Source organism: Xenopus laevis, chromosome 5S (assembly GCF_017654675.1).
Source record: "Xenopus laevis strain J_2021 chromosome 5S, Xenopus_laevis_v10.1, whole genome shotgun sequence".
Classification (NCBI taxonomy): Eukaryota; Metazoa; Chordata; class Amphibia; order Anura; family Pipidae; genus Xenopus; species Xenopus laevis.
The window spans coordinates 125,158,264-125,171,251 of record NC_054380.1 but is presented as its reverse complement, the minus strand read 5'-3'; the positions used below and the strand labels follow the sequence as shown (position 1 = coordinate 125,171,251).

General features: G+C 39.1%; 1 protein-coding gene across 2 annotated transcripts in view; it reads right to left on the bottom strand.

Moving 5' to 3' along the window:
• asap2.S (ArfGAP with SH3 domain, ankyrin repeat and PH domain 2 S homeolog) overlaps nucleotides 1–12,988 on the bottom strand; it is a 144,143-nt gene that overhangs the window by 97,600 nt on the left and 33,555 nt on the right. For both annotated transcript variants that reach the window (XM_018265926.2, XM_018265927.2), the window contains exon 2: nucleotides 4,576–4,648. In XM_018265926.2, the coding sequence (XP_018121415.1) occupies nucleotides 4,576–4,648 (73 nt within the window). The remainder of the gene's footprint in view (nucleotides 1–4,575; nucleotides 4,649–12,988) is intronic.

The following is a 12,988-nucleotide window of genomic DNA, read 5'->3' as shown; positions in this document are numbered from 1 at the left end:
TTACTAGTGCAGGGCAACAGTACATTATTTATTCATTACTTAAAACACTTTCATCTTTTGATGTTACTGTTCCTTTAAGGGAGCTAGAACACTGGCAGATTCGGGGAGATTTAGTAGCCTGGCGACTAACCGCCTCTTCTGTGGGTCGTCAGTCTCCCCGAACTGCCTTCCCCCTGCTTTCCACCTGCTATAATGAGAAAACTCCAATGCACTGGCGGGGGCTACGATTTCTGAGGTCGGCCGAAGTTGTCTCACAAGGTGGCGTTTTCTCATTATAGCAGGCGGAAGGCAGTTTGGGGAGATTGTCGCCCGGCAGAAGAGGCAATTAGTCACCAGGCGACTAAATCTCCCCGAATTCGCCAGTGTGCTTGAACCCTCAGGGGTTGTTTTCTAAACACTTTTTCATTTCAGTTGTTTTCAGACGGTTCACCAGAAATAAAGACTTTTTTATTAGTTGCTTTCAATGTTTTATTTTTGACTGTTTACCCAGAACAGCACTGCTCAATATGTTGGTGCTCTAAAAATACAGAATAATAATAATTAAAGTTCAATGTTCCTGTCTCTGGTGTTTCAGTCTGGCAGCTCAGTGATCTGGGTGCAGATTCTGAACTGTTACAATGTACTACACTAGTTGATACATTTCTCAGCAACATCTTTGGAATATTAGAAACTATTGTATCAATTCGCTACATTAGTTGATACATTTCTCAGTAGCATCTTTGGAATATTAGAAACTATTATATCAATTCTAACAGCCGTCTTTAAAGAAACAGTAACACCAAAAAAATAAAAGGGTTTAAAAGTAATGAAAATATAATTTACTGTTTCTTTGCACAGGTTAGATAGCAGATAACAGATAAGCTCTGTAATAGAATACAATGGGATTCTATAGAGTGCATCTGGTATCTGCTATGTGCTTTGAATTGGTGCCTCCATTTACACAGCAGCTTGCTTATATAAACTATAGTAGTCTTTCTAATGTCTAGTCTTTCTCATCTGAATTAAGCAGAAGCAGGAAGAGGATCGCTCCATGGTGCTCGCTGGTATAACCCCGGGCCAGTGCAGTTTCTGCTGATAGGAGCACCGGCCTGGGGTTCATGTAAGTCAATACAATAACTTGGGGGTTCCTAACTTTTGGCACCCCCAAGTGTAACGTGCCTTTCCTTCTCATTTAAAGGGTTTGTGGTGACTCTGGTGTTTAGCAATACGGCTTTTGCATATTTGAGGTCCAGAGATCAATTCTGACATGGAAAAACTGAAGAGACAACAATCCCGCATTTTTTAAGCAACCCAGACTGTATGGTCATGTCAAAGTATCAGTAATGGGTGAAGATTTTGCTGTACATACACTGTTCAGAGCTCTGGCTATCGTAATAATCGGTTATTCCCAAACAGCATGATGAAATTTATTCACACACTTCATTTCAATAGACCCCCAAGCAACTAGGCTGCTCTAAATAGCTGAATCCGGATAATAATAAATACATCTTGACAGCTAGATGGCTTCATAATCAGTTCCTGGAATGCTACTACCAACATTTCTTCTGACTGGGCTGTGTGCCATTAACAGGGGTGATCCTGGGCATTTTGCCACCTGAGGCGCCTTCCTTTGCTGTCCCCCTCACCACGGCACTCACCTTTTCAGCACCAGAGGGGGTTGGTGTGGTCCATGTGGTGCAAGAGGGGGTCAGGGCGGTCCATGTCACTACTGCAGAGAGCGCAATTGTGCTCTCTGCACTAGAAGAGCCAAATTTCTGGGTTGAAAAATGGAAATTCGGTTCTTAGTTACCAGGAGCGGCAACCAGGGGGGCGATGCTGCCTGAGGCGAGTGTCTCAACTTGCCTCATAGGTGGAGCGCCCCTGGCCATTAATAATTATTTGTGTCCACTGTATGTGCGGAGCTGTAGGTACATACAACATTTTCTGTGCCCTCTTCAAGATGTTTTGTGTACAGGTTTCCTGATCTACAGGAAACAATGACTGTCTTCCGCCTGCTACAATGAAAAAACGCCTGTGGCATGGTGCTCGCCGTGCTTCGCTTTCCGAAGTCGCCAAAAGTTTCATTCATTGTTGCAGGCAGAAGACAGGGGGAAGAAATGAGTCGCCCCCAAAAAAAAAGGCGATTAGTCAACGGGTAACTAAATCCACCCGAATCTCCAAGTGTGACCTTACCCTAAAAGATACCCCCTGTTTTATCTTCTAAGATAAAGTGGAAACAGGGAATACAACCCCGGACTCATGAAAATGCAATGCATGCCCCTATGTTACAGGGCTTTTCAGGCACCCACTCATGTAATGTAGCTGGGTAAGGGCATATTTACACATAACTGCATCCTGGCTACAGGACACAAATATCCATCAACATTTTATATGTACCAAAGTAATGGATAATTGTGGCCCCCACCTGAAGATGTCCAGTGAGATCATGCTCACAAAGGTTATGTATAGTATAGTAACTGTTCCCGTATATAGGTGTTATTCAGCAATTACAATTGGGAATGTATTTTTAATTTAATCTAAAAGTTGAACCAATAAATTCTAGCTAACAATGCATTACGAGACTGAGCAGCCACATACAGTTAGGCCCATGAATCTTTGGAAAGAGACAGCTTTTTTTCTAATTTTGGTTCTGTACATGACCACAATGAATTTTAAATAAAACAACTCAAATGCAGTTGAACTGCAGACTTTCAACTTTAATTCAGTGGGTTGAAAAAAAAGATTGGATAAAAATGTGAGGAACTAAAGCTTTTTTTTAACACAATCACTTCATTTCAGGGGCTCAAAAGTAATTAGACAAATTAAAAAACTGAAAATAAAATGTTCATTTCTAATGGTTGAAAACCCTTTGCTGGCAATGACAGCCTGAAGTCTTGAACTCATGGACATCACCAGATTCTGGGTTTCCGCCTGTTTTATGCTCTGCCAGGCCTTTACTGCAGCGGCTTTCAGTTGTTGTTTGTTTGTGGGCCTTTCTGTCCGAAGTTTAGTCTTCAACAAGTGAAATGCAGCTCAATTGGGTTCAGATCAGGTGACTGACTTGGCCATTCGAGAATATTGCACTTCATTGCTTTAATAAACTCCTGGGTTGCTTTAGCTGTATGTTTTGGGTCATTATGAATCGATTTGACTGCATTTAGCTGGATTTGAGCAGACAGTATTTCTCTGAACACCTCAGAATTATTTCAGATACTTCTGTCCTATGTCACATCATGGATAAACACTAGTGTCCCAGTGCCACTGGCAGCCATGCACGCCCAAGCCATCACACTGCCTCCCAAATGTTTTATAGATGATGTGGAATACTTTGGATCATGAGCTGTTCCACACCTTCTCCATACTCTTTTCTTGCCATCATTCTGGTAGAGGTCTTGGTTTCATCTGTCCAAAGAATGTTTTTCCAGAACTGTGCTGGCTTTTTTAAATGTTTTTTTTTTTATTTTTTTTATTTGCAAAATCCAATGTAGCCTTTCTATACTTGATGCTTATGAGTGGCTTGCACCTTGCAGTGCACCCTCTGTTTTTACTTTCATGCAGTCTTCTCTTTATGGTAGACTTGGATATCGATACGCCTACCTCCTGGAGAGTGTTGTTCACTTGTTTGGCTGTTGTGAAGGGATTTCTCTTTACCATGGAAATGATTCTGCGATAGTCCACCACTGTTGTCTTCCGTGGATGTCCAGGTCTTTTTGCGTTGCTGAGTTCACCATTGCTTTCTTTCTTTCTCACGATGTACTAAACTGTAGTTTGTGCCACTCCTAATATCTTAGCAATTTCTCGGATGGGTTTTTTCTGTTTTTGCAGCGTAAGGATGGCTTGTTTCCCCTGCATGGAGAGCTCCTTTGAACCCATGTTGTCTGTTCACAGCAAAATCTTCCACATACAAGCGCACCCCTCTCAAATCAACTCCAGGACTTTTATCTGCTTCATTGATAATGACATAACAAAGGAATTGCCCACACCTGAACATGAAATAGCCTTTGAATCAATTGTCCAATTGCTTCTGAGCCCCTGAAATGAAGTGATTGTGTTAAAAAGGCTTTAGTTCCTCACATTTTTATGCAATCTTTTTGTTCAACTGAATTAAAGCTGAAAGTCTGCAGTTCAACTGCATCTGAGTTGTTTCATTTAAAATTCATTGTGGTAATGTACAGAACCAAAATTAGAAAAAAACTGTCTCTGTCCAAAGATTTATGGGACTAACTGAATATGGTACAAATATACAAAGAATTGTTTTTTCCATACCTGAGACTGTGAACCCCACCCCCTGAAAGCAAACAAAAATGTACCTTAAATAATTATTTAATTGTTGTAGAATAATTAATTATACAATGCCCTTGAGTATATGGGTAGAGTGGAGTTTGGAGACTTAACATTTTTTTTTAGTTTTCCTGAATTATGTGGTTGTAAGCTCACTGTACACCCACTTCTACAATTGAAATGACTGTAAAGCACAAATATCTCTCTTTTTTATTAACAGACATAAAGTCCAACATCTTTACTTTCAAAATGATAAGCTATGTAAATGAGTAGACGTCAATAAAGAAATAGAAAGGAGTACATAACGATACATACTCAGACCAGAGGCGTGAATGGCTTTCACCGATTTTTTCATTTTGTTCAGGATCGTATGATCAACCTCCAGAGCCTACGGGGAAAAAAAAGACATTGTATGAATGACCTACTTAGAGAACTAGAGCAGTGGTTAAAGGTACAGCAAAACTCAAATATAACCTTGTGCTAGAACATGGGAACATTCACAAACTATGAAGGCTACAGATAGATAATGATCATGTTAATTCAGAATATCTATGCAGAACATAATGCGCTTAGAGATATAAATTCTTGTTTTTGACCTGTATGAAATCTAACACTGCATCTTCAGGTCATATAGACTAATCCAGGGTAGTGGAAAGATGAAGGCTAGAAAATTGATATCTGCAGTGATCAGTTATTTTATAAGCATGCATTATATTCATGTTAAAGATGCTGCTAAACACAGTTCTCTTATCCTTGAAAAGATAGCCCGGAGTGCTTTATTTATAGAACCATGGCAAAACCTTTGGAAGAGAATTATATACATAAATAAACATTAAATCATTAAAAGTATAGCACTCGCAAGTTTAAACAAGCAATCTGATCTGAAGCTGCCCTTCAGCCAATTCTTATTTGTGGGGCCACCGCACACCCCTATCCAGAGTGCATACCTCCCAACATTTTGGAAGTAAAAAGAGGGACAAAAAATTTTTTCCCGCATGTAGCGCAGCATTTTTTGACCACACCCCTTTCTGTGGCCACATCCCCTAATTACAATGTTTGTTTTACAAAATTTGGCAGGTTATGAAAGTTTGAAAATATTTCTCCTTATCTAAACTGTGTTTTTGTGTCTCAAAATTGTTACAAAGTATCTTATTTGCACCTGTTAGCTGTTCTGGGCTCTCTGCTAAAAGCCAATTAAGTGAGAAACTTTGTTTCTTTTTCTGGCTCTTCAGTGCAGAGAAAAGAGGGACTTTCCAGTACAAATGAGGGACTGCGGGTTGAGCTGTCAAAAGAGGGATTGTCCCTCCGAAAAAGGGACAGTTGGGAGGTATGAGAGTGGAATATGATTTGTGCCTTATGAGTAAAGAACAGTGCATTATTTAAATAGAATACAGGTATGGGATCCCTTATGTTGAATCTTGTTTTCCAGAAAGCTCCAAATTACGGGGAGGCCATTTCCCATAGATTCCATTTTAATCCAATAATTCAAATTGTAAAACTAGGGATGCACCGAATCCAGGATTCAGCCAAGATTCAGGCTTTTTTAGCAGGATTCGGATTCGCCCGAATCCTTCTGCCCGGCCATACCGAATCCGAATCCTAATTTGCATATGCAAATTAGGGGCGGGGAGGGGAAATTGCCTGAGTTTTTGTCACAAAACAAGGTTTTTAAAAATGTTTTCCCCTTCCCAACCCTAATTTGCATATGCAAATTAGGATTCGGTTCGGTATTCGGCTGAATCTTTAGCAAAGGATTTGGGGATTCGGCCAAATCCAAATTAGTAGATTCGGTGCATACCTATTTAAAACATAATTTCCTTTTTCTCTGAAATAATAAAAAAGTGCCTTGTACAAGATCCAAACTAAGATATAATTAATCCTTATTTGAAAGGGAAACAATCCCCAAAGTATTGGGTTTGTTTAATGTTTAAATGATTTTAAATACACTTAGGGGGTTATTTACTTAAAACCACTGCAACCAAACTCCCATTCATATTTTTATAGTATTTATCAAGAAATTAATTTAACTAAATTGTGAAACAATCCAAATCATACAGTATTTCAGATTTGCCACCGAATATGCAGATTTTTTAGGATTATCGCCTGAAAAACTACAAATTATTTAGATTACCTAGCCAGATCATGATTATATTCCAATTATAAACGGGACATCTGCCATTGACTTCTACATGACCTCTGCAGGTTTGAGATGGAGTACTTTTTCATTCAGACTTTTAGCAGCAGCAGGATTTAATAAATCACGAAAAATTCAAGGTTTTTTTCATGAAAAAAAATTATGTTTTCCCCTTTAAAACTCAGATGAGAAAAAAAAATTTGGGTTGTTATTTATTAAAGTCTGACTGCCAAAAACCAGAATAATTTGTGTTTTTTTTACTATAAAACCTGAATTTTTAGTGGGGAAAAAAAAACTAAAATTTTTCAGGATTTATTATACCCCGAGGATGGAAAAAGTCAGAAACTGAAAATCCGGCATCTCATAGCTGCTGAGTTTGCTTATAAGTCAATGGGAGAAGTCCCGAAGATATCTTGATCTATGCACGGTTTCATGCAGTAATACAAGATTTTGTGGTTGTCTGGAAAAAATCCCAAACATCCCAAAAATTCGTATGATACAAATTATTTTGTGTTTTTTCCCACACAGGAAATTTCTGGGAAAATGTATTGATAAATGAGGGGAAAAAACCTGTACGGATTTGGTCGGAGTAGTTTTCAGAAAATAATTAGATAAATTCTGGACTTTGATAAATAGGCCTCTTAAAAGTATGGTGATCTATGGGTGTCTATTTATTAAAGGGGGTTATTCACCTTTAAGATAACTTTTAGTATGATGTAGAGAGTGATATACTGAGATAAATAGCGATTTGTTTTATTTTTTTATTATTGAAGGTCTTTGAGTTATTTAGTTTTTTATTCCGCAGCTCTTCAATTTGCATATAAAGCAATCTGGTAACTAGGGCCCAAATTACCCTAGCAACAATGCATTTATTTGAATAAGAGACTGGAATATGAATAGGAGAGCATCTGAATAGAAGGATCAGTAATAAAAAGTAACACTAACAATACATTTGTAGCCTTACAGAGCATTTGAAGGGGACAGTGACGCCCATTTGAAAGCTGCAAAGAGTCAGAAGAAAAAGGCAAGTAACTATTAAATTATAAAAAATAAACAATGAAAAGTTGCTTAAAGGTGAACTACCCCTTTAAGAATCTAATTTTTCTGGCCGTGTGTACAATTCAGATTTAGACTTTTTAGTAAATTAAGCCAAATCCTGGTTGTGGGTTAGGTCGAATTTTTATTTTTAAAATAATGAGAAAAAAATCAACTTTTATTAAATGTCCCCCATGGTGTCATATACTGAATGTACAGGTCAGCCATCCTGACCACAGTTAAATTCCATTTTCTGTTATACTATATGGAAATATATTTATTTGCTTTACAAGAAACCACTTAGATGCAAGAAGGTTGCCATGGTAGAAAGCAAATATTTCCCATAAAATGAAATGAATGACGTCTTATGAGTAAAGCAGAAGTTAGCAAGTATTGTTGGATCAACAATGCCTGGCACTTTGCAGGGTGTGTGGCTGCTCACATATAAGAAACCCCATACTAGGATGCAATATTATAAGGGATGTGCAGATGCCTTTGGCCAAAAATGCGTCCCAACACTGTGACCATATACAGTGACATAACTATATGTTACTGGGCCTCACAGCAAATTCATTTTAGGGCCCCAACTGGGAAAACTGGGCACCAAACTGGAAAATGAGGTTCAATGTTGATAAATGCAGGTTATGCACTTTGGCAAAAATAATATAAGTGCAAGTTATACACTACATGGCAGTGTTTTGGGAGTTTCCTTAAATGAGAAGGATCTAGGGGTTTTTATAGATAACAAGTTGTCTAATTCTGGGCAGTGTCATTCTGTGGCTACTAAAGCAAATAAAGTTCTGTCTTGTATAAAAAAGGGCATTAACTCAAGGGATGAAAATGCCTCTTTATAGGTCCCTGGTGAGGCCTCATCTGGAGTATGGGGGGCAGTTTTGGACTCCAGTCCTTAAGCGGGATATAAATGAGCTGGAGAGAGTGCAGACACTAAGTGCAACTAAATTGGTTAGAGGGATGGAAGAGTTAAATTATGAGGGTAGACTGTCAAGGTTGAGGTTGTTTTCTCTGGAAAAAAGGCACTTGCGAGGGGACATGATTACACTTTACAAGTACATTAGAGGACATTATAGACAAATAGCAGGGGACCTTTTTACCCATAAAGTGGATCACCGTACCAGAGGCCACCCCTTTAGACTAGAAGAAAAGAACTTTCATTTGAAGCAACGTAGGGGGTTCTTCACAGTGAGGACAGTGAGGTTGTGGAATGCACTGCCGGGTGATGTTGTGATGCTGATTCAGTTAATGCCTTTAAGAATGGCTTGGATGATTCTTTGGACTGCAACTGAAATAAAAACCATATGGGGAGGGAACTAGTTTAGACTTGGCGAAACTGTCGCCGTTGATGGGATTACTTAGTGAAGATGGGGCCAGGGCAGAGCGATACATGAGTCAGAAGGGGTTACGCTTATCTAACACATGAAGAATGCTGTGTATTTCCTATTTTCTCATTTTTGTGCCTTTGTTGTAGTTACACAGTAAAGGAGATTAAAAAAAATGACAGTCAATACGCAGGAATATAGTATTATGCGTCTGTCGAAAGTACAGTATGTCTATGACATCTGCAGAAATTTTACTGCCAAGAAACCTTTGTTTTGAATGCAAAAACTGTCATCCCTGGGAAGGTGCATCCTGAGGATGACAAAGGTTATGGGTTTTTATAAGGGATCACTTACCCCTTTAGGATCATATTACTGGTGTAAGCACCAGTTGTATCGTTTTTCCACCCTGGTGTAAATCTGAAGTGGGCGGGGCTAGGAGGAATCTTCAACAAACCAGAGGATGAGAGTAGGCACAATGTCAAGTAGCAATGCCAATAGGAACAGCAATAAAAATGCAGATGTGCCTACACCTCATGTGCATGAATATACATGTAACTAGTCAGGGACACGCAACTTCCAATCTGTGGCTCTCAAATATCTAGTAAACTGCAGTTCCCAGCACCCACCCTCCTGCTTATTTGACCTCAATGCAATTCACTGTGTCTAGTTACAACAATCTTCTGTTTAAAACGTAACAGAATCGGTCAATCTATTTTGGCATTTCATGTATGGTGTATATAGTCCAGTGTTCTCCATAAACATCTTATGTTACACACCTGCCAGACAGAAAAACATCCCTGTATTTTATTTCCAGATGTGGGTAATTATGCAAATGCCTCATCTGAGACCCATCATGTGCCTGACCCCAGCGGGGACCTTTGTTCAGGGCAATTACATTCTAAGAACAGTTGATTATGGTTTTCTTACCAGGACTTCACAAAGCTTCAAAATAATTTGGCCACCGGGGGCACTGTGTGGGCGCCTAGCTGTATGAGCCTTCCATCATCACTTTTTTGGGGTATGTAAAAAATAAAATGTAAAGGTTGCTACATATCTATTCACGTATAGCAACCAATCAGCTGGTAGTTTTTACTTGTCACCACCATAAAAGAAAACATCTTGGGTTACTGCACCTGGGAACATTTTTGCCTTTATTACAGATGGGGGGAAATACAGGTTAGTGGGAGAGTGTTGGAAGGTTTAAAAGATGCAATGAGCACATCACTCATCACTGAGAAGGGGCCTGTATAACCTGTACACTATATAGTTAATTAAGTACCCCTGTTGTAAAATATTTGGGATAATATGTCCTCAAATTTTACAACAGGTAGTCCATTATTTATTATTAAGCCTTTCAGATGAATGGAAAAAGTAAAATACCTGCCACAAAGGAAGGATTTCCATTTTTATTGCCAGAAAAGTGATATGTAGCATTAAAAACCACATATAGCTTCCTCAAAGTACAAAAAGTAGCCTTTTCAGGTACCGCACATTCATTTTTTTTAACCATTATATCCCTTTAGGAGAAGATTGTATAATATGTGATATCTTCTTGCTTCATGGCCTACAAAGTATGGATGCAGTGAATCCAGGATTCGGTTCGGGATTCAGTCTTTTCCAGCAGGATTCGGCTGAATCCAAATGCCTGGCCGAACAGAATCCGAATCTAAAAACAAATCACTTGAATTTTCGTCACACAAGCAAATCAGTCCAAAATTTTGTAACTGAGCGTTGTGCACGTGGTTCTCTTTCCCCTTTGTTTCCTGATTTGATTCAGTATTCGGCTGAATCTTTCACAAAGGATTCGGGGTTCAGCCAAATCCTAAAATGTGCCCAAATATGCTAAGAGGTAACATTGTAGCCCAGGCACATAACATGTGATATCTTCTTGCTTTATGGCCTACAACGTAGGTAAACAGTGAATCCAGTATTTGGTTAGGGATTTGGCCAAGATTTGGTCTTTTCCAGCAGGGTTCAGATTTTGCCAAATCCAAGTGACTGACCAAACAGAATCCGAATCCAAAAAAAATCACATGACTTTTCGTCACACAAACATGGAAGTCAAACATTTTGTAACTGAGCGCTGCACACATGGTTCTCTTTCCCCCTTTCTCTTTGGGGTTCAGCCGAATCCTAAAATAGTAGATTCAGTGCATCCCTACAACAGAGATAAAAATACACCCTACAAAAATACAAGCATATAGTTCTGCATTTATCAGGTAACATCAGTATTTACTATCTGGGTTATACAATGGAAGGAACGCAACATGTTCCTGAAGGCTAATTACAGTAAGGAAGAATTCCACAAACTTGCACATCTTCATTCCACTAGGTACTTGGCCTGCATTCCTCTTTATCGAACATGACGCTTATAGATGGTTCTCCAGGTTATTCAGAGTACAGGAGGAAAGGAGGAGATAAGAATGTACAAAACAAATAAACAAGACTTGCTGTTAAACATTTCCCTGGTAATTGGCTTTAGAATATTATAACTAATTCAATGCGTGTCCAAAGCCTTAGGGCAAGGTCAGACCTGGCGTTTTTACTTTGCATTTTTTTAAAAAAAAGCTTCGTTGGGCGTAAATACGCCACTGAAGCCACACGCGACTGTCAACATGCGTTTTTCATGCGGTTTTCAGCACGTAGGTTTCTTTTCCTAACATGCACTTCTCATTGTTCTCGTTCCCCATAATTCCGCTGGCTGGAAATAGAAAACAGAAAAGCTATTTATAAATAGAAAAACTATTTACATGCAAAATGGAGCAGGAATGATCGTCAATACACAACGTAATTAAGTCACCGGCGTAAAAACATAAATGCGTCATTAATCTTGCGAGAATTTGGACGCCATATTTAAAATACGCTGTGTATTTACATAGAGTGTGGTTTCAAACTTGCAGATCCTATAGCGTCTATTGATTTGGTAGTTTCTTGACGTATTGGCGTTTCTGCTAAAAAACGCCAATACTGGTGTCCCGTGGCGGATTTCAGCTTGCTAGCGCCCTGTGAGAATTGTTATAGTGTGTTTTCCATTAGTTTCAGTGGTAGTGCAGTTTATACGTACTTACGCCAGAGGGAAAACTTAAAAACGCCACATCTGGCCTTGCCCTTAGCACAGCACATAGCGAGGGTTTACGGACCATCTATCTAGTTTATTGGCACTGAATTCTTATGAAAGCAGTGGGCTCAACAAACACAAATAAAAGGGAGGTACAGTAACTTATTTATACAGCAGCTCCTGCAATGTTCAGTCCATGATACTGAATAAAATAATAGCATGCACTCTTTGGCTTTACATTTGACAACGGATAGAATGAATTCTACGCATGCTCAGGCAGTTAAGCTGGGCATAGACGCACAGATCCTATCGTACGAATCGAGGATTCGTACGATTTTCAGATCATGTGTGGAGAGTGTCGACATCTTTCGTCCAGCGGAGATCGGTCGTTTGGTCGATCGGACAGGTTTGATTTTGAACCGACCAATCCCGTCGGAGCCCATTGCGCATCGTAATCGGATCGTTCGGCCGTTCAGATTACCCCCGATATAGCCATGCTCATTAATGGCATATCGGGGAAATATCCGCTCGTTTGGCAATGCCGCCAAACGAGCGGATCTTTGCGTCTATGAACACCTTTAGTCGTGACATCAAAGGAAATCCCAACATTATATGGTATCTATTATTTCTTATCAGTATTACCTACAGCACTCTGTATGGGCTACTTAGAACATTCAGATATCATGTGTAAAAGAAGTTGTTTTTCGGATGTTTCAGTTGAACGTCCTTTGAGGTCCTACAATTGGTCAGGACCCCACCATAGCTGATAAAGTTACAGATACATAAAAACACAGCTTTTTTAGCAATATCTAGCACAATAAATCAAAGTTTTTTAACCCAAATTTCATTGACCTGACCTGCAGGTTGGAATTCCCGATTTTTGAGTGTGCTTCCCTTGGATGGGTAACCCCACAGTTTAGGAACAAAACTTGTGAACATTTAGCAGCACCTTGTAGCACCTTAAAAAGTCTATAGAGTGTTTTACTTTTCTTTTTGTATTTGTTGGATTTAAAGCAGTGTTGTACCTTAAACTTCCCTATAGAAACGATCGTCTGCCTGGTTTCATTACAATATTGAAAAGGTATCATCACAAAATAAAACTATTTTTTATTTTTTACCAACCATATTAGTGTTCGACAGGATTTACAGCACAGAGAGCACAGT